This window comes from Erpetoichthys calabaricus, chromosome 3, assembly GCF_900747795.2.
Source record: "Erpetoichthys calabaricus chromosome 3, fErpCal1.3, whole genome shotgun sequence".
Classification (NCBI taxonomy): domain Eukaryota; kingdom Metazoa; phylum Chordata; class Cladistia; order Polypteriformes; family Polypteridae; genus Erpetoichthys; species Erpetoichthys calabaricus.
In genome coordinates, this window is record NC_041396.2 from 277,756,723 (window position 1) to 277,779,543 (window position 22,821).

The 22,821-nt window shown below is 41.4% G+C and overlaps 1 protein-coding gene across 1 annotated transcript; it reads left to right on the top strand.

Moving 5' to 3' along the window:
- Positions 1-822: 822 nt before the first annotated feature.
- si:ch73-335l21.4 (E3 ubiquitin-protein ligase-like) lies at positions 823-16,644 on the top strand. Its single transcript, XM_028798400.2, has 2 exons — positions 823-1,257; positions 16,196-16,644. Exons 1-2 carry the CDS (start codon positions 861-863, stop codon positions 16,252-16,254), a joined length of 456 nt encoding a protein of 151 aa, XP_028654233.1. The 5' UTR covers positions 823-860; the 3' UTR covers positions 16,255-16,644.
- The last annotated feature ends 6,177 nt before the right edge of the window (positions 16,645-22,821 follow it).

A 22,821-nucleotide genomic window follows, 5' to 3' on the forward strand; every position in this document is an offset into this window, starting at 1 on the left:
AGGATGTAAAACCTTACATAGGCACCCTTCAGCCCGTACTGAAGGGTACTGTCAGATTGTTACTGACTAAAAAACACCCTTTTTATTCCACAGCTACCCCAAAAACCACTATTAGGCATTACTTTGGGGTGGCAGTAGTTTAGTTATGAAACAGCTGGGTCCTGAAAAAAATCTGTCTTATTAGTGGCTTCATCACATATAGAAGAAGAGTTCCTCAATCTTTTCTTTTTAATGATTGTTAACACGCATAATGTTTGTAAAATCATTCTGCACATTCATAACTGTTTGACCAATTAGGTTCGCTTCTGTATATATGAAGCTGTTTGATCGATTAGGTTTGCTTTTGTATTTATGTAACTGTTTGACCAATTAGGTTTGCTTATGTATATAGATTAGCTGTTTCTCCGATTAGGTTCGCTTCTGTATATATGAAGCTGTTTGTCCGATTAGGTTCGGTTTTTTTATATATGTAACTGTTTGACTGATTAGGTTTACTTTGGTATATATGTAAGTGTTTGACCGATTAGGTTACTTCTGCCCCGGGCAACGCCGGGTATATACAGCTCGTACATTATAAGACCCCATCTTAAAAGTAAAAGTAGTCTTATAAGTAATGAAAACTCCTTTATGTAGGCCTATAAATAAAGCGTTCACTTAAACGTTGTAAACTTACACCTCTTTGTGATTGAAGACTCTGAGGACACGTAGATGAGGTTTATTTATCCTCCCACGTGCTGGCGATGACTCGTCGTCTAGTGCGTGACGGATAGCACGAGCTGCGGCGCTCCGCCCCTCTCTTTCAGAATAAGTACGAGTGCCGTCCCTCCCCCGAGTCAGAGATTAGTTTGAAAACTGAAATTATGTGCACGAGTGTGGAATGCGGTATTTGCTTTCTGTCTTACAATTGGAATCGGCGCTGCCCGCGAACACTTCGCTGCTGCCATACGTTCTGCGAGCGCTGTCTGCTCACTCTAGCGGGCTGCGGCGTCGATGAAGACACGCAGAATTTCATCATCTTGTGCCCGCTGTGCCGGGGCACCACGAGTGGTTCATTTCCACTGCGCCGGGCACTGCGACTCGATGAAGAGGTCCTGGTGCGCATGGAGGCGGCTGGAGGTGTACTGGAGGAGTCTGACGAGCCAGAGATTGAGCACAGCACAGTGTCAGCCTCTGATGACAGCACAAGCGGACCCAGAATTGTGAGGGTCTTCAGGCGGCTTTGGAGGAAGTGCCGCACGAAGAGCCGATCATCACCCGGTGAGTAGTGCTCTTGGTCTGACAGTAACCTTTCTTACAAGTTTACCTGTGAGCTGCCAATCAATTAGGAAAACAAAAACGTGAAAGCAATCGCACCGCTGTGAAAACTGTAATCAATACGGGTGGCTTGATACCAATCGATATCCGCATCTTAGATTATAATTGTTAGTAAAATAATTATTCTAACTGCTCAGTAACAGTTCTCATAAATTGAATTATTTAGTCGCATTAGGACAATAAGTCCAAGCATGATTCTAAATATAATCCTTGCAAAATTGCAATTTGTTCATCAACAGTCATACATAGTCGGCTTTTAAATAACGTTTTATACAGCATCCCTCAAAGATTATACCATAAATATAATGAAAGTAATCATCACGTTGAAAATTAATCACTATACATTTTATAAATGGTGCCGGATCTTTAAATCACAAAACCAGTTCAGTCCATACCAATGACACCTTGTCGTCCGAGTCACCCCACCTACCAGTGTTAAACTTGTAAACAGTTGTTCCAGTGTGATATTTAATATAAAAATGAACTGTTTAAAATAAGGCTTACCTGTTGGACAGGCAGCATTTCCTTGACATACGTTTGTAGCATATTAATCCTCAATATTGTTGGTTCAGCCCTCCTTTATGATCTCTGAATGAATCCCTTGCCTCTTTGTTGCACTGTACTGTTTAAACAATCACAAGTTAAAGGAAATGTGTTAAATCACGTTTTGTATGATAATTTGTAAGTTTATCCTTCCTGGTTGACAAAATTCTGAACTCTAAAGGACAAGGTTGTTTATTCAGTTCCACTTCACCTGCTCCTGTAAAACATGGAAAAATTGTGCTGTAACTGTAAAGGGGGTTAAAATGTTGCTAGCTCTGTAACATCTGACCTGCGTGATTCCATTCTGGGGCACAATGTGTCCTGAGCCTACCTGGTGCAAGGCAGGTAACAGCACAGCAGTGGGTCCCAGTCTATTGCAGGGCCCATTCACACACCTACATTCACACTTGTACAGGGGACCAGTTTAGAATTCACATTTAACTTAACCTGCATGTCTTTTGGGGTTGTAGGAGGAAACCCCACTTGAACACAGGAAGGACGTGCAGAGTCCATAGCAGCAATGTCCAGTTTGGTAGAAATATGGAAACATGTGTACTATCCTTGTACATTTTCTTCAGACAGGACTCAGTATTATCAAGGTGCTGTATTACATATTATTCATTGACGTTCAAATCATTTGTCAGTGTTGCTAAGGCAGGTACTGGGTGATAAACATACTTATGATTTCCCCTTCAGTCTTCATTACTCGCCCACGGTGTTACCCTCAATTAATCACCTAATGTCAGGGTCACACTACACGATTTTAGCCCCGATATATTTTCAGTTGCTCATAAATTTTTGAGAGTTGCTCAGAAGTTTTTGAGCCTCACCCTGATACTAAATACCAACCGATCAGCAAGGCGCCTGAGTCAGTCTTACCCACTGTTAGCCTTGTAACAATGAACTGATAGTGGCTATAAAATTACCCATTACTAACCATGCAATTATCATTCATTTCCTGCCTACAGACATTCATGTTTCAGGTCTGGAACTTATCCTGGCAATGTCAGGGACAAGAACCAAAAACAGCTCCGAGCAGGTTGGCCCACCCACACGCACGCTAACTTAGAGCTGCCAATAAACCTAACGTATGCCCCTTAGGAAAAGCGTGTAAACTTGAAGCAGTCAGTTGTCTGGACGGAGGTTCAAACCGAGTCACTTGGAGCTGTGAAGCAGAATTGTTACTCATGGCCCCACTCTGCTGCCTTAACACTGATCATTCAGAATCTTTTAGTGCCTTTTTATAAAAAGTAATTAGGCCTTCCTCTTTTTCTCTTACCTGTCAGCTCTATCTTTAACATCCTTTTCCCAATATACCCAGCATCTCTCTTCTGCACATGTCCAACACAATCTCGCCTCTCTTACTTTATCTCCCAACTGTCCAACTTGAGCTGACCCTCTAACGTCCTCATTTCTAATCCTATCCATCCTCGTCACCCCCAGTGCAAATCTTAACATCTTTAACTCTGCCACCTCCAGCTCTGTCTCCTGCTTTCTGGTCAGTGCCACCGTCTCCAACCCATATAACATAGCTGGTCTTACTACCGTCCTGTAGACCTTCCCTTTCACTCTTGCTGATACCCGTCTGTCACAAATTACTCCTGACACTCTTCTCCACCCATTCCACCCTACCTGCACTCTCTTTTTCACCTCTCTTCCACAATCCCCATTACTCTGTTGATCCCAAGTATTTAAACTCATCCACCTTCACCAACTCTACTCCCTGCATCCTCACCATTCCACTGACCTCCCTGTCATTCACACACATGTATTCTGTCTTGGTCCTACTGACCTTCAAGAACTAAAATGGTGTGCATGTATATAAAAGTAGAAATTTGCAAGTTTAGGATGTAGGGATTTTAAATAAATATGCTTACAGGAACAGGCACATCTGGTTATTAAAAAGGATTTCGAATTCAAAATAAAATAGGAGTCATAATTTAGATAAGTGTTGTAAAGAGTAAAGCTTGAACTGTTCCCAGGATGTAGGCCAAGGCTGCCAAAGTTATAAAAAGGCCGTCTTTATTGGAGGCATAGAGCACAAGGGAGGAACAAACAAAAGGAGCGACACCAGTGCCAAATAACCACAAAACAACAAGCCAGCTGCCTCTCTGGGCTTCACTTTCTGTTAGGTAGGGTGGCTGGTCCAGTGCCCACCTCTGCACCAAGCCAAATACTCCTCCCCCCTTCTCCCTCGCCTCCCGTACCTCAGCATTGGCTCCTCAGGCATTATTTCCTCTGCCCGATGTCACATTGTGACTACAGTAATGCCCAGAACAGTCATTTTTGGGTTACCTCCCCACCCAGTCACTTCCAGGGCTGAGCCCTACAGTTGTGAGCCCTAGGACAACTTGGGGGCCTGACCATCATAAAATAGTGGGGGGGCTGCATATACTATAGTGGGCCTCGTTGTCGTTGTTTATCAGACTAGAGACCATCTATTAAATTATCACATGTACTGTATGTCCCTTTCTGTCCTGTTAATTTTTCTGAATCCTGCCATTGTGGCACTCTCTGTTGACACAAGTTCTTCTTTAGCCCTGGCATTATTTTCTTAACCCAAATGCTACCCTGTTGCCTGCAGTGCCAGTGTTCACATGGCATCTTTTTTCAGTATAATATAAAGTATATTTTAAGCTTGCTGTCTGTCTTGCTTTCTGTACGCATACTCAGTAAGTCACTTTATGTAGCACCTTGCATAGTCAAAACAGTGTCAAAAACACTTGCATAATTGATTTTCTCACAATCTGAGATACTAGTAATAATAAAGAAAACATGGCTTCTATCTCTTAGCACATGTCTACTGTGTGGCACAGATGTTTCAGAGCACCATGGGACCCATCGTGCATATAGCTAGGTAGTTTTGAGGTTCTTACCGATGCTTACCAACTATAAGAAGCTTCTGACTTTCTCATATCTGCTTTACTGTGCGTCTCCCTGCTGCTCTGTTTATACTTGAGCCTTACTCATGTGCATTAGTTGCTTTTTGATTTTCTTCCTCTTACTTCCAGCTTGTTACTATATAATTTCCACATCTCCCACATAATGGACGTAAGGTCAGCTCTACAGACCCCAGTGTCTTATTTGTGATAACTTAAATTATAATAATCAATAACTCAAAATGAACTCTCCAACATGCTGAACCCCACCAAGTATGTCCAATTAGTGGTGCAGGTAGGTCTCTAAATTGAGGTGTGCACAGCTGCTGGATGGCTTTATTGCCATTCTTGATTTGTTCTCAGGGTTTCTAAGATAAACCATCTCTTTACTGAAAAAAGGTAGATAGAGAAAATGAGATATCCACATATTTATTTATTATTTATTTCTTTATTTACTTGATGTAACTGCATTTATCCCAAATTACCAAAGTTCTCCAGCTTTTAGTTTGCTTCATAGGTGTAGTGAGAAGTCAACTAAAATGACCCCTTTGATTGGCTAACTAAAAAGATTATGATATGGAAGCTTTTGAGGCAACTCAGGGCCCTTCTTCAGGTAAGATGTAATACAGAGACTGGAGTTCCCTGTGTTTATAGGCACACCTGGACAGAGACAGCATTGGGAAACCCTTAAGTGAGACGTCTTAGATGTAAAAAATTAAAAGACCTCTCCAGGCTAAGATTCATTTAACAAGAGAGGAGAACAATGTCTAGTCAAGGGCTTTTGATAAGATAACTGTCCAACAGAGTCTTTTGAGGTTAACTGATGAGCTTTTCAATACAATGTGGATGTGTAGTCAGGTTGTCTGGGACAGTCCAAGAGATGCAAACAATCCTCATATCTGGCCATAAAACTCTTTATCTCTATTTGAACCATGTTGTAATGTGTAAAATTTTAATATGAAAAGAGTTTTATGGCCAGATATGAGGACAACTTGACTACAGATCCACATTGTATTGCAAAACTCATCAGAAACATCAATAGACCCTGTTGGACAATTATCTTATCAAAAGATCTTGACTAGACATTGTTGTCCTCTCTTGCTAAATAAATCTAGCCTGGAGAGGTCTATTAATTTTTTACATCTAAGATGTCTCACTTAAAGGTTTTCCAATGCTGTCTCTGTCCTAATGTCTATATAAACACAGGGAACTCCAGATTCTAACACGGTACAACACCCTAGTACTACTTTGCTTCATAGGACAATTCTGGCAATTGTGTTGCCACTGTAAGAAAGTCGCTATATTGCGCCCGACCCGACACAGATTGGACACGGGAGGCACATATAAAAATAAATAAACTGTTTATTTTCTTCAGCTGGAGGGCACGTCTTCCCCATGTCCCCCAGCCACAACACAGTCCCAAGCACAAAATCAAAGCACCAAATCACTCTTCTCTCTCTGGCACCGCCACTCCTCCCAGGCAACCTTGTCCTCCTCCACCCGACTCTGGCCGCTGAGTGGTGGTCGCTGGGTCCTTTTATTGGGTACCCGGAAGTGCTCCAGGTCCTTGATTGCCTACATCCGGCTGCACTTCCAGGTGTGGCGAAACCACTGCCCAAAAGGGGCCATCAGCGCCTGCTGCAGCACCCCCTGGTGGCGCCTGCAGAACCCAACAAGGCTGCACAGAACTCCAACCCCCATGAAGCCCTGGGGGAGTCCGAGGCACCACTGCAACCCAGGGAGGCTGCCATCTAGCGCCCAGGGAGAGATACTGGGTTTCCCATCCTTGTCCCACCTGGTATATATGGTGCAGGGGCGTCCCAGCCATCCGTCACACCACGTATTCAAATAATTCCACAGACCAAATATCTTGGTTTTAAAAGTTTTAGTAAAATTTCGGAGAAAAACAATTTACACAAAATGTAGAAAAAATTGACATATAAAAAAGAAAAGTTCTTTTTTAAAGAAAGTTCTGAGATTAATTTTATCTTGTTTCAATTCTTTCTAAGTTTGGTCACTAGGGTGTTGTACCGTGTTATCCATTATGAATGTAGAGAAAAGCCAAGCTAAATGACCCCTTTTATTGGCTAACTAAAAAGATTACAATATGCAAGCTTTCGAGGCAACTCAGGCCCCTTCTTCAGGCAAGATGTAATACAGAAACCGGAGTTCCCTGTGTTTATAAAGACACCAGGACAGATAACAACATCTTAGATGTAAAAAATGAATAGTCATCTCCTGGATAAGATTTATTTAGCAAGAGAGGAGAACAATGTCTAGTCAAGATCTTTTGATAAGATAACTGTCCAACAGAGTCTTTTGAAGTTTCTGAGTTTTTCCATACAATGTGGATGTGTAGTCAGGTTGTTTGTGTCAGTCTGAGAGATGCAAACAATCCTCATATCTGACCATAACACTATTGTCTCTATTCAAACCATGTTGAGAAAAGTCAAGCAAAATGACACCTTTTGTTGGCTAACTAAAAAGATTACAATATGCAAGCTTTCAAGGCAGCTCAGGCCCCTTCTTCAGGCTTTAGGATTAGGCTTTAGGCTTGCCTGAAGACGGAGCCTAAGTTGCCTCGAAAGCTTGCATATTGTAATTTTTTTAGTTACCCAATAAAAGGTGTCATTTTGCTTGGCTTTTCTCTACAATCATAATGGCTAACATGGTACAATACCCTAGTACTTCAAACCATGTTGTAATGTGTTAAATTTTAGTACGACTTTCACTTCCCATTCTTTTCTGTCTTGCTGTGTTCTGAAGTTGCCCGTAAGCACTGTGACTTTATAAAGTCCCTCTTGCAGTGTCCATGGCTGCTGAGGTGGGCTCCTACAGGAACATCTGTGTTGCCACGTTTAATGTGGAATCTGTGTAAGTTCATTTTCTGATGGAGTGTTTGTCCAGTTTCTCCCACATAGAGTGCAGTGTCAGGACATTCCATACAGAGAATTAGGTAGACCACATTAGATGATCTGCAGGAAAAGGATCCCTTTATGTGATGTTCTAACCGGCAGTGTGGTATAACTACACAATCTGTATTATAAATGTAAGGACACGTTTTACATCTTTTCTGTAGGATGAGAGGTGTGCCATTTTCTGTTGGTTCACTTAGGTAGCTTTGGACAATTAGTTGCTACAGTTTGGTCATACAGTCGTATTACATGAAGAACATTAAGCATGGTCAGAAAGCTCTCTACCAATGCTCTATTTGCACACTTACCTAAGAGTCCAAGCTAGCACTGAGACTGGCTTAATTAGCACTCAGTTTTATAGATAAAGCAAAGAAAGTTCTATTTCATATTAACTTTCAGTGGGGTTTAAAAGACTATACCATATTCTAAGTAGCTATAAAAAAAAACTAGTATTGTATTATTGAAATTAAGCAAAAACTTAAGTGAATTTAACACTAACACTAACTTTCTAAGACTGGCTGTTACATTTAATACATTTGATAATGATACTTATCATTATTTATTCTTTTCTTTGCATCACGACTGAAGCAAAAATCCTTAATCTTTTTTATTATTGTTATAATTAATTTTTGTTTTTGCATATTTATCAGTGTTGAATGGAATGGCTGCCAGAAATCTCTTAACTGTGCCTCAGTATGGTAACATTTATGCATGTAGCCATGCCTTGTAGCGACATGTGGTGTCATACCAACTAAAATCCAAAGTGGTGGAATGAAGATGTTATCAAAACAGTCAGTCTGTCAGGCATCATCCAACCTGCTATATCCTAACACAGGGTCATGGGGGTCTGCTGGAGCCAATCCCAGCCAACACAGGGCGCAAGGCAGGAACAAATCCTGGGCAGGGTGCCAGCACACACACACACACACACACACACACACCAGGGACAATTTAGGATCGCCAGTGCACCTAACCTGCATGTCTTTGGACTGCGGGAGAAAACCCACACAGACACGGGGAGAACATGCAAATTCCACGCAGGTCTCCTTACTGCGAGGCAGCAGCGCAACCACTGCACCACCGTGTCACCCCTGTTATCAAAACAAAAACTGAAAATTAATAAAACATTTCAGATGTAATTGTGATACTTTATACATCCATTCAGTCATCTTTTCCATTTTTTTAAACCTCCTTAACCAGAGAAGGGTCATGGAGAAGCTGAAGTCTCAGCCAGCCTGCATAGGGTATAAGGGAGGAGGCAAAGGGCACCAGCCCTTCACAGGGTGAACACGCATCAGGGGTCAATTTAGTAATACCAGTCCAGCTAACCTTCATGTTTTTGGACTGATGGATGTAACCTATGTGGATATGGAGATACTTTATACGGTGTGGCACTGAAAGTTAGTCCAGCATGCCTAGCTAGGAGCTCCACCCTGGTTTTAGCAGCAGTAAACATAGTTGGGCAGAGCTAATTGGAAGTCCCCTTTCACATTTTCTTTAGTCACATTATCTTTATACATGCCAGAAGGCAAAAATGCAGCAGAACATGCCATATTCATGGAGCAGCTAATTTTCAATCTTAGAGGTTTGTGTGTGGGACACGTGAGGGATTCATGAAACAACATTCTGTTTTCAGTGTTCCAGTGATGTGCACAATTCAGCAATTGGTGAAAAAGTGGTAATGCACCAAAATCAAGACACCCCTCTTACTGTACCCCACAGATTATAGGTCATATGGAAAGGGTGGAGTGTTGGCTCTGAGGCTAAGGATCTGTGCTGGTATCCTGAAGGTTGCCGGTTCGAATCCCCGTCACTGCCAAAAGAGATCCTACTCTGCTGGGCCCTTGAGCAAGACCCTTAACCTGTAATTGCTCCAGGGGCGCTGTACAATGGCTGACCCTGCACTCTGACCCCAAGGGGTATGCGAAAACTAACAAATTTTTAATACGAGAAATTGTATAAGACGAAATAAAGAGCAAAAAAAAAAAAAAAAAAAGTCCTCATATGTTGATGTGACAGAAGGGTGTACTTTGCTCGTTATGTAAGCGGGAACTCCATTGATTTGTTGGCTGCTTTTTTTTTTTTTTTTTTTGCACAGCAACCGCATACCACAGGTCAGGTCAGGTTGGGGAGCATGCACTGGCACAGCTCGTTGCTGCACCCACCACACAATGAAACAGCCTAGGATCCTGGTTCGCAGCCTCTCAGGCAGACACACGGTTCAGTCCCACCCTCCGGAAATGACCCTCTATCTGCCGCATCCAGGTGTTACGTGGGTGTCCCCTTGGCCCGGTCCAGCCACTCGGGTCCCCAACAATGAGGATCCTGTCAGCCTGGTCACCCTCGGGGAATTGCGCCACATGGCCGTAGTACCGTAACTGACGCTCCCTCACAATGCAGGCAGTGTGCCTCATTTGGGACTCCATGAGCAACTGCTCAGTCGACACAAAGTCAAACCAGCGGTACTCAAGGATTCTCTGAAGAGATGCTGTACCATTGGAGTTCAGTCTTCTTCTCAGGTCACTGGATAGCATCCATGTCTCACAACCATATATGAGGTGAGACACAAAAATAACCGGATTGGTAAAAAAAAATATTTATTGATGAATTCCAGCATTCTAAACATTGTCACCTTCTATATAACCCCCCCTCCCGATCACTACACCGCTCCATATGTATCTTCCATTGATTGAAACAGTGCTGGAAGTCTTCTTGCTTGAGGCTCTTCAACAGGCTTGCTGTTTTTCTCTTCACTTCATCCATTGAAGGAAAATGTGTTCCCTTCAGGTCACTTTTGATTTTCGGGAACAAGTAAAAATCACAGGGAGCTAAATCGGGTGAACAGGGAGGATGATCAAGGACAGGAATGTTTTTGTCAGTCAAAAACTGCTTTACGGAAAAAGAGACTGTATTTGTAAGAAATTTGATGTTGATTCGCTGTTCGATTTTTTTTTTTTTTTCACCTGACATTATCATGGCAACTCATGTAGCGCTTGTTGTGCAAATACTGACTGGGATATACCTAGCCGGTCAGCGGTTTGAGAGGCCGTGTAGGAGGGGATATAGTTGTATGATTCACGTCTGGCCGACCCCAAGCCCTGTCTGGTTATTTTTGCGTCTCACCTCATATAGTATGCCACAGAGTAAATCAAATTGTGAAAAGGTAGCAGTACATTAAAACAATTTTGACGAGAACGGGCCATTCAACCCAACAATCATATTGCCGCAAACATATAAACCTTATTCATGTTCTGACATTTGGGACATTGGTAGGTTGATCGATTGCATCCAATCACAGTTTAAGTCAGGCGCTGTTCAAACTTGTATTTAAAAATTATTATAAAAAAACAAGCAAATTATTTGGTTTGTCAGAGGTAGGAAGAGACCTTCAAAATCATTTCTAAAATTTACGGATATGGACTGGGTGGCACACAGATTTGTGCTTTGGCCTAACCTCTTCAGAATTCTGAGGTCAAATCAGGTGCTGTTTGTGTGCATTTTTCACATCCTGCCAGTCTCTGGTTTCCTCACTGATGCCAAAGATGTGTGTGTATTATGACCTTGTCTAAATTGTTCTAGTATGAATGGGATGGCACAATGGTGAACACCACTACCTCACAGCTTCAATGACCTCTGTTCAAATTCTAGCCCAGTCGCTATTTGTGTGGAGTTCTCCCTTTGTCTGTCTATGTGGATTTTCACAGTGTGCTTCGATTTCTTCCCACACCCCATTGATGTGTGTGGGTGTGAGTGGCTGATCTGTCCCATCTGTAGTTGCTTCTGCCTTTGATAGCTTCAGATTCCAAAGAGCCCTGTATTGAAATATTGTATAAATGAATGACTGCGGACCACCTCTCGAAGGCTACACATTGTGTTCAAAGTTTAGTGTGCGTACTCCGAAATGTTTTGACCTGCTTACTGTCACATTCCACATTCCATCAATTTGTGCTGCAGTGGCATTATCGCACTCATTGTGTGCATTTTCTGCCAGCAGATGGGATCTTCAGATTTTATTCTTCCATGAGTTAAAAGTGATATAACAGATGGTATCTGACAGTAACAGACTGCTGTCTTCCAAAAGCCAGCATTTCCAAATTCCACAATAAACAGAAGATCCATGATATCTGTTATATGATCATTTTTCTTTTATAAATGGTGTAATGTCATAACATGACATGACATGACATAATTCTCATGCATACTTAATTTAGATATAGGGTCACTGGTGGCTGTGGCCTAACCCAGCAGCACTGCGGGCAAAGCAGAAACCGTTCTGAAGGGGACGGTAGTCCATTGTAGAGCTTACTCACACACACACAGGGTCGTTATAGAGATGCCAGTTAGCCTGTCTGGCCTACGTTTCGTGGATACGGGAGGAAGCCAGGAGTAACAGAACGAACCCCTCACTGGACACTGGGGGAGAGCATGCAGACTCCACACAGTTCCTGGGCATGGGGTTAAATCCTATGATGCTAGATCCATGGGGATGCAGCATTAATCTAGGGCCCTATGATTTCCACGATGTGGAAAACATGGACGAAATCATGGAATTAACACTTAAAAATGGATTTTAGATTTAAAAACGGAAATGTGTGGCATTTAGAGACTGAAGGGGTGACTTACAAAACTTCCCAATAAACTAAACGATTGAATAATCTGAAGTTCTATCATTTAGATACTATTTTATAGTTTGTTGTTTTTGAAGCAGACACAATTCTTTGTAGAAATTCAGTCATGTTTGCGTACATGTTTCCTGTATGTTTTCTTGTTAAAGGCACGCGAATCAGCTAGCTGTACGAGACAGAAATGTCGAAGCGAGCAGTGATCAAATACCCTAACTACGTCGAAAAAAACTAAAACACAAGCTTAACTGCAAAATTGTGGGCACAAAAATATCTCAGCGATGTTTTCTGCAAGTTTTTCCAGCGTACCATAGACTGGACACGAAAAGATACTTGCAATGAGCAAGTCAAATCTAAAACCCATCTCAAAAACAAGGAGAAATTAAGATCAAAAAGTGTTCCTCTTCAGGTAACAACAGAGGAAACAACAGAATCGTCAGATGCAAGACGCCAGTTTGTGTCCATGTGAGTCAGACATGCCACTCGAAAAAATGATGAAGACGTGTCCTTTCTTTATTAAGCTTTGTAAACAAGGAGGCGTGTTGCCAGAAAATGAGAGCAGTCTTCATTAAACTCATTTGCCCCTTGTCTTTGAACAACATATGGATATTGTTCTTTGAAAGATTCATGGCAAGAAAATAAATATATGTTGTAGTTGATGAAACCACTGATAGCCGAGTGTTCTCATCATAGTGATAGGTGAGTAAACATTTGGCTGTACAGTAATTCTTTTATGTAGACAGTTCCAATTGTACATGAACTATTTACTGTGAATCATTTAACAGATTCAATTATGCAGGTATTTAACCGGTATTAACAGTCTTCCTGTTGAAAAATGTTAGTAGTGAACGGCACTGGTTGTTAACGGGTTCTCTTTTAAAAATTAACAACAATGTTTTGGGATTTAGTAAATGTTTTGCCTCTCGGTGACGAGGCACACAAGGTCCACATTTGACTCTTGTGTTATAAACTCTGCACCTACAAACCTGGGCAGAAGAGCAGGCCTTTCCTTAGATGCAATGAGCCCTAAAAAGAAGGTCACTATTTCTTTTTTCTAAAAGTGAAGTTAACCTTCATCTCAAAAGAATGCATCAAACTAGTAACAGGTCTTACAATTCTGGAGGACTCTCACTTCCCTACTGCTATCTCGGCATCATGGAGGATCTGAGCTCGTACCTGAAGAATGGAACTGCAAAATAAGGTTCAGTTGTGCTAGTGGGCTGTTTCCTTAAAAGGAATGTAAAGTGCCATTTCAGTATTGTTTGTTTTGTTGTAGCTGCTGTTACTACTTTCTTATAGAAAAAAAAACAAAATAACAAAAAAAAAAAACAACGTAAAAACCCAAAAATCCGAAACAAGGAATGATAAAAGGTTGAAAACCGAAAATCAAAAAAAAATAAAACAGAATTTGTGAAAAAATAAAATTACCCTACATTAATCTCTCTGCCATTGTGCCTGACAAAAATAATGGTACACATTTAAAAAAAAAAAGGGTAGGAACCTCCATCTGAGGTCATGTTAACATACTTGTGCTCCACTTGTTAAAATACATATATAAACAACCGCAGTGTAACCTGATCTCGTAAACCGCCTTTGATAAATGTGTGTGTCAAGTGATCAGTAACTGTAAAAGACTCTGAGCAGATGGCCTACATTGGATGCCAGACTTTTGCAGACTGAACAAGACCTTAATGATGGGGGACGAACAGGGAACCTCGTCAGAATCAGAATCGCTTCAGTACGTAATGTACAGGAATGGAACTGGGTAGGTTCGGAGTGGTTTATAACAGAACACGACATCACATACAAATACCAGAAATAACAACGTACATCATAAGCAGTTGTAGAATAGTGCAGTTATAAAGGAGGTGTGCAAATGAAAGTGTGTGTATAGCACGTATGCACACACACATACGTGTACCTATCTATACATACGCACACACTTTCAAATATGAAAGAATACACAAATAAGACAGGCTAAGTTACTGGTTTGCAAAGGCTGTGGCTTTGAGAAAGCAATGGTTTAGCTGCCTATCAATTTTATTTTTAATTGCCCTAAAGTTTTTACAACAGTGGAGTTTTTCAAACAAATGATGACCTGGATGTGATGAGTCCGTGGTGATTTATTTTTTTTTTTACACGGTTTGCGACAAACAGGACTGTGACAGATGGAAGAGCACAGCCAATTATTTTCTCAGCAGACCTCACAACACACTGTAATTTATTTTTAGAGTGGACCACTGTTGAACCAAAGATGGCTGGGAAATACATTTATTTTAATCAGCATAAAAATATCTGCTGAGTTAGCGATGGAAGTCGTGTTAATGTCCCAGTTGAGAGTGTTTGTGATAGTTGTGCCCAAATATTTGAAGGATTCCGCCATATTGACTGTAGAATCATTACTTTCTAGAAGGAGAGGTTGTAACTGCTGTTTGCGAAAGTCGGTTACCATTTCCACTGTTTTGGTGGTATTGAATACCAGGTTAGTTATAGCGCACTAAGACAAGTCGCCTCATTTGTTTCATTTGCATTAGTACCGTATATATTCTCGTATAAGTTGGGTATTGAACCCTGAAAAATCGATCATAAAATCAGACCCAGACTTATACACCCGTTCAAAACTGCAACACTTAATTTAAAAAAATTTTTTTTTTACATTGTCTTGCCTCCTTCAATCTCTCATCAGTTTCTCAGAAGCATTGAATTTTGTTGCAACAGCGTAGTTACCAGTTTCTTTCACTACTTTAACAGCTTTTAATTTAAAACCAGCTTCATATTTTCTTCTGAGCAAACGCTCCATCGTAGATAAGGGTTGCTCTTATGATAAAGATGTATGAGGGTGTGAGATACACAAAACACAAATCAGTGCAAACGTTGCTTTGGAATAGTTTGGGTATTACTGTGTGGTCACGTAGGCACAATACATAGGACATAAAAAGGCAGTGTGCTCTGTGGTTACTCTCTCAGGAGGGCGTTAGCATATCATAATCTCTTGGACCAATATCGTGAATTTTCCACATTCCACTTATGACCGACATTATAAAATACCAGAAATTATACAGTAAAATCAAGTCCTGACTTATCTGCGGGAGAACTTATCCGCGAGTATATACGGTAATTAGTTCAATGATTGTAGTTTCACTGGCAAACTTAAAGATTTTTTACTGAAGTGTCATTGGTGTACAGTGATTAGAGCAGCACACAGCCTCGAGGGGCACCTGTGCTAATACAGAGACAGTCTGAGAGGTGGGAGCCCATCTGAATTTAGTTTTCTGTTTGTCAAAAACTGTAAATCCATTTACAGATGAAAGCATTCAGTTCAGTTTGTAGAAGTTTAATTAATAACAGTTTAGGGACAATGGTGTTAAATACTGAACTTAAGTCTACCGACTGTATTCTGGCGTAAGTTCCTTTACCGTCCAGAGGCCGTAGCACAAAGCGCAGGCAGCCCACGTCTATGGCGTCGTCCACAGATCTGTTTGCCTTAAATGCAAACGGAAGTGAATCAGGATGAGGAGCAGTAACAGATTAGAACTAACCCTTGAAATATTTAACCTCATGCTTTGAAGTTCAGTGTCTTTGCCACTATTTGGGCAAAATACCTGTATATTATTTGCTAAATTTTGACTTACAAAATTAAAAATGCTGGGCAAAGTGAATGAAATGTGTAATATAAAGAAAATTACAGTAGACACATTAAGATAGGAATGAGTCTGCATAGCTTTTTGCTTGTCTTCTTTAACTGTGAATGTATAAATTCATGCAGAGTGTAGATGTACTAGGGGCTAAGAAAAGGCCTAAATGAATAAGAAAAAATAAAAAAAGGTCCTTGAAGAATGAGGACTGCCCTGAAGTGATCTCGGTGTTTTGGTTTCCTGCTCTACACACCGCTCACCTTGCCGATTTTTCTTCTTTCCTTCAGTGTACACGTCGGCCGACTTCAGGGACCTGGCACTTATGAGCTGCTATTCCCTCATGTGATGAGAAGACGCACGGCCTTCATGAAGCGGCGGTTCAAAGAAACGAAGAGAGAGTATGGCGGAGACCTTCACCGACTGTTTCACTGATGTATTTATTTATTTAATGTTCATGTGTTTTGAGCCTTGTCTTAACGATTTTTGTTAATCAACTTGTTTAATTTTATACTTGCATTTTAAGCTGTTCCTGTTTAGTTAGATGTGTACGTGTAACCAATGTGGATGTATATAAAAGAATATTTATGTAGAACGCCACGTATAAAAGCAGTCTGTATATAGTTTTTAAAGCACTATTTTGTACTTCTTCAGTTCTAAAACAAATTTAAATAGGGAAGTAAGGCCACTGCCATTGTCTTTTTTATCAAATAAAATTAAGCGCATGCTTTTGGAAATTTGTTGCATTTTTTCCTAGTCTGTGATGTGGGTTGAGATCTTTTAAGGTGACTGTGTGATAAAAAATATTTTGAAAACATGACCAGTTGTGAGGAATTGAACTGAGAAGGACTGACTGAATGATTCAACTTACTCAGGGGAGCATGGGGCCTCATTTATAAAACTTTACGTGGATTTAAGTGTGAAAATATGCACACACCAATACAGGAAAGTACGTACACCAGAAAAAAAAATCCAATGTATAAAACCTGGAGTGCGCACATTTTGACACAATTAACCTTATTATAAATCAGAATCCTCTTGTAAATATGCGTACGTGAGCACAACTCAAACGCTGCCCTGAAACATCCGTATATGGAGCATGTTAATCAACCTCCTACATCTGCAATCGCGATCCTGCAGAACTACATTGACTGGTAGGGCAGCCTCCCACCTGACATGTCAAAACCCCACCACCACTGCAACTGAGAGCTTAAGGTCATGCACGGCATTACAGCATTACTCCTCTGCATTCAGGGGTTCCGGGTAAAGTGTAAGGTGCCAGCTTCTGAACGGGTAACCACTGTTGCCTCGCAGAGATGACATGATTGCTGTTACAATGAATAGCACAGGCCATATGAAACACTGAGGGTTCAGCCAGTTACTTTATCAACAAGCCGTTCACCAAGTACAGCACCGTCTCATCTGTCAAAGCTACTTTGCCTCCAAATAAATAAATCACGGTTTGGCGCAGGCCACTGAGACATGACGATTGTCAGCCACATACTGGCATCACATGTGACTTTGTGTTAATAGAATTTCACAGCTTATGGTTAAGAAAAGCAACTTCATTCTTGCTAGGTGCCCTTATTGCAATCTGAGTGCAGTAAAGTGCTCCGATCATGTTAGGAGAACAGGACATTGGTGCAAATTGCCTTTTTATGTTAACAAAAACACATTATGTTAAATTATGTACACTCATACCATACAAAAAGTATATGTAGCATCTCATTGGTTGTTTAGTGGTTTCCAGCACATCGAGCGCGATGCAGTGACACTTGGCTGAGATATTCCTGACCTGTCGGCCAGTTCCCTGAGAAGTGACAACAGGTAGTCGATATGAAAAACCAAAAAAGTTCTTCAGTGCAAATACGCAGCATTGGCCCTCTTTAAAGGGAATTAAAATACAATTTGTCCATCAGATTCATCACTTTTGAGCTGTAATATATTTGTCACATCTATGCATGTTACGTTATAATAATGGCTCAGTAATTTTAACGTTTGGCTGGTTTACCGGCATTTCCCTACTTCATCAAAGGTGGCATCATTTCCCAGTTTCTCTGAAATATTGCATGCGCATGTGTCACAGTTGCTGTAAATATTTGCACATTCTCATAAATATTTGCACATTCCTCTGTCAAGTTTCTTTTATATATCCCAAGGCTTGCGTTGGAAGCTGTGTATGCCCATTTCATGCCTCTTCTTTTGCATATGCAAGCTTTATAAATGAGGCCACTGTTGGGCAGAATCTCTTCAATAAAGGAGTGCATGTACCTATGATGGACATTCAAATTCTTCCGCACTATTGCATAACTCTATTAAGAATTTGAAAAACAAATTACATCACTTTTGTACATAGTCACCTTCCTTTGTGATCCAATTTTCCCAGGGTCGTACCAACTTTTTAATGCCCAGTTACTTTTTGAACGTCCCTGGTATTTAGGAAATGCTTGCTATGTTCATTACGTGCAGGTATTTACCACACTTACAGAGGCTGGGATACTATGGGTAAGTCAAAATGTATTCACAGTATAGGGTGTGTCAAAATTATGTTAACACTAATGGTACTGCTATGTACAGTATATACTTATATACAATTTTTGTGGACAATTTATCTGCCACATATGGTACTTGTGCTGAATGTGATGGTGAACAGGTTGAGACATTCCTGTAAATCATCTTGCACATACGAAGTATGTTTTGTGAATAAATTATTCCCGCCATTCAAATGTTAGCATAATTTTAACTCACCCTGTTTATTTATAAAAACGCATATGAAAGGAATGCAGTTCTGTTTGTGAAAGCCTCCTAGGACTTGTCCAACATGGTACAAGTGTGTGTATGCTCTTAGAAGAAAGATTTAATATGATTGATGAGTCAGGCATGTACCACTTCCTTCTTTGCCCAGTTGGTGTTGAATGGATGATCTCCAAAAGCATCTTGGAGCAGAATAAATAGATGGTAGTGTGAAAAGGCAAGACCTGAACTGTATGGAGAATGCTCTAAAATCTCCTGCATCAGTTTCTGAAGAGTTTCTACAGCCTGACCGACTGTGTTTGGGCTGGCATTGCGCTGCCACAACACTTCACCCTCTGACAGTAAGTGTTTGCTGTGGATTGCTGGCTTCAGTTGGACCTGAGATATCTCAAGAGTAAAGCAGACTGCTCACTGTTCAGGTGTTCCCACATTATGTTCCAGTATTGGGCCCTTTTGGTCCTAAAAAGCATGAGAATCTTTTCCTGGTGTTGGCTCCATCCTTAATTTCTTACTGATAGGCAATTTGGGATGCTTCAATTCCAGACTTTGCCTTTTTAAATAGTTAATTGCGTTTATAACACACTTTTCTAACTACTTTTTGAACGTCCCTGGTATTTAGGAAATGCTTGCTATGTTCATTACGTGCAGGTATTTACCACACTTACAGAGGCTGGGATACTATGGGTAAGTCAAAATGTATTCACAGTATAGGGTGTGTCAAAATTATGTTAACACTAATGGTACTGCTATGTACAGTATATACTTATATACAATTTTTGTGGACAATTTATCTGCCACATATGGTACATGTGCTGAATGTGATGGCGAACAGGTTGAGACATTCCTGTAAATCATCTTGCACATACAAAGTATGTTTTGTGAATAAATTATTCCCGCCATTCAAATGTTAGCATAATTTTAACTCACCCTGTTTATTTATAAAAACGAATACGAAAGGAATGCAGTTCAGTTTGTGAAAGCCTCCTAGGACTTGTCCAACATGGTACAAGTGTGTGTATGCTCTTAGAAGAAAGATTTAATATGACTGATGAGTCAGGCATGTACCACTTCCTTCTTTGCCCAGTTGGTGTTGAATGGATGATCTCCAAAAGCATCTTGGAGCAGAATAAATAGATGGTAGTGTGAAAAGGCAAGACCTGAACTGTATGGAGAATGCTCTAAAATCTCCTGCATCAGTTTCTGAAGAGTTTCTACAGCCTGACCGACTGTGTTTGGGCTGGCATTGCGCTGCCACAACACTTCACCCTCTGACAGTAAGTGTTTGCTGTGGATTGCTGGCTTCAGTTGGACCTGAGATATCTCAAGAGTAAAGCAGACTGCTCACTGTTCAGGTGTTCCCACATTATGTTCTAGTATTGGGCCCTTTTGGTCCTAAAAAGCATGAGAATCTTTTCCTGGTGTTGGCTCCATCCTGAATTTCTTACTGATAGGCAATTTGGGATGCTTCAATTCCAGACTTTGCCTTTTTAAATAGTTAATTGCGTTTATAACACACTTTTCTAACTACTCAGACTGTCTTACATACTGCAGACAGAAGGGAGGAAACATCCTACTTCTACACAGAGCGGAACCACTTTGGCCACCTGTGAATGGGATCCACCTACATGATGTGATGGCAGCCATTCTTGTGCCACACACCACACGTTAGCTTTGAAGTGGCGAAGGGTTGAGAGAGAGAGCCAATTAGAGACAGGGTGGGGAAAAATGATCAGGCCATGGTGCCAGATTTAGACAGGACCTCAGGAAATATCCAATTCTTTTCTAAAGATGTTTAAGGATCGTTAATGACCACACAGAGTCCAGAACTCGTTTTACATCTCATCTGAACTTGTTTTACATCTCATCTGAAGGACACCATCATTTTCTCAGCATAGATTTTTCGTTACAGCACTGGGACATTAGAATCCACGCACAAACCGTAGGGTAAGCACCCCCCACTGGCCTCACCAACCCAAGGTTTCCTGGTAGGTCTCAAGTTCTGGCCTAGCCCAAACGTGCTTAGGTTCAGGTGGATTACCTGTCCTGAAGTGCAGGTAGTATGGCTGCTCTCGGTGTCATAGTGGTGGTTTCATGTTTCTTCACTAGTAATACTGTGCCTTAAACAATCATCCCTTCATCACTATAAAGATTTAAAAGGCAGGGATCAATGTCTACATACTGTACCATTGTATTCTTTGATAAACTGTCTGGAAACCCATCCTTCATGAAAGGCAAGGGCACCTTATCGACAGCTGAACACCTGTTGGTCAGAGCCATGTTACAGGTTCAATCAGTACTCTCAGCAGCGATAGTGGACATCGATGGGTGACCTCTTTGTTCTTCATCTGTAATACGCATGTTACCATTGTTGATCATTTGTCGATACTTTGCTGAGACAAAACATTGTCTGAAATACTCTTGGGGTTCTGGTACTCATATTTGATGTATACAGAATGAAGAACATCCATATTTACAATGGCGTAATACAACAAAAATTGACCAGACAAATCTGCGCCCATAGCATCAGTTTAGAAGAACAGAACTCCGAGGCTCATGCACAGCTACTGATGCAGCCAACAGTCTAAAAAAGTTCAAATTTTATTGTTGTATGTACATAGTGACAATAATACAAAACAAACAAAGAAACCAAGACACACACTTACAATTATACATTGAATGGAACATCTCAATATGCTATATATATTGTCACGCTTGGGTCACAAAGTTGCACAGGTTCATTGTGGGTTTTTAAAAGACAGAAACTTTATTCGAATACAAGCGAAACAAATACAAGTCTCTTTCAGGAGCGATCCGGGCACACTGTCAAACCGGCCACCACAGCTCCGCCTCTCGTTCAACAGAGCACACAGTTTTCCTCCTCAAAGGGGTGCAGCAGCTCAGGAGCGCCGACCGGAGCAGAAGATGTCTGGGAGAAGAGAGACAAGACGGTCAGACACTAGGACAGCCACGGTGCGGTCTTTTAAATGTTCGAAGCCCCATGCAAGATGTGGAGCATGCGGCACAACAGCCATCAGCAGGCTTGCAGCTGATCCCGCAAAGAGGAGATGAAAAGCTGTGTTTGTTTTCCATTGTATCACTGTTTAAGAGGGAGTCTCGGAGGAATGGCCACGTCCTCTTGGGACTGCCTTCACCGTGTTTACAATATATACTGCTCAAAAAAATTAAAGGACCACTTTTTAATCAGAGTATAGCATCAAGTCATTGAAACTTCTGAGATATTGATCTGGTCAGTTAAGTAGCAGAGGGGGTTGTTAATCATTTTCAGCTGCTTTGGTGTTAATGAAATTAACAACATGTGCACTAGAGGGGCAACAATGAGACGACCCCCAAAACAGGAATGGTTTAACAGGTGGAGGCCACTGACATTTTTCCCTCCTCATCTGTTTTTTTCACTAGTTTTGCATTTGGCTACGGTCAGTGTCACTACTGGTAGTATGAGGTGATTCCTGGACCCTACAGAGGTTGCACAGGTAGTCCAACTTCTCTAGGATGGCACATCAATACGTGCCATTGGCAGAAGGTTTGCTTTGTCTCCCAGCACAGTCTCAAGGGCATGGAGGAGATTCCAGGATACAGGCAGTTACTCTAGGAGAGCTGGACAGGGCCCCTCGTAGAAGCAGCAGGACCTGTATCTGCTCCTTTGGGCAAGGATGAACAGGATGAGCACTGCCAGAGCCTGCAAAATGAACTCCTGCAGGCCACTGGTGTGAATGTCTCTGACCAAACAATCAGAAATAGACTTCATGAGGGTGTCCTGAGGGCCTGACGTCCTCAAGTGGGCCGTGTGTTCACTGCCCAGCACCGTGGAGCTCGATTGGCATTTGCCATAGAATACCAGAATTGGCAGGTCCACCACTGGCACCCTGTGCTTTTCACAGATGAGAGCTGGTTCACCCTGAGCACATGTGACAGACGTGAAAGGGTCTGGAGAAGCCATGGAGAACATTATGCTGCCTGTAACATCATTCAGCATGACCGGTTTGGTGGTGGGTCAGTGATGGTCTGGGGAGGCATATCCAAGGAGGGACACACAAACCTCCACAGGCTAGACAATGGCACCTTGACTGACAATAAGGTACGATATGTACACATGTTTATAGTGAATGGATGAATAATGACATTGAAAATGTCTGCAATGTAT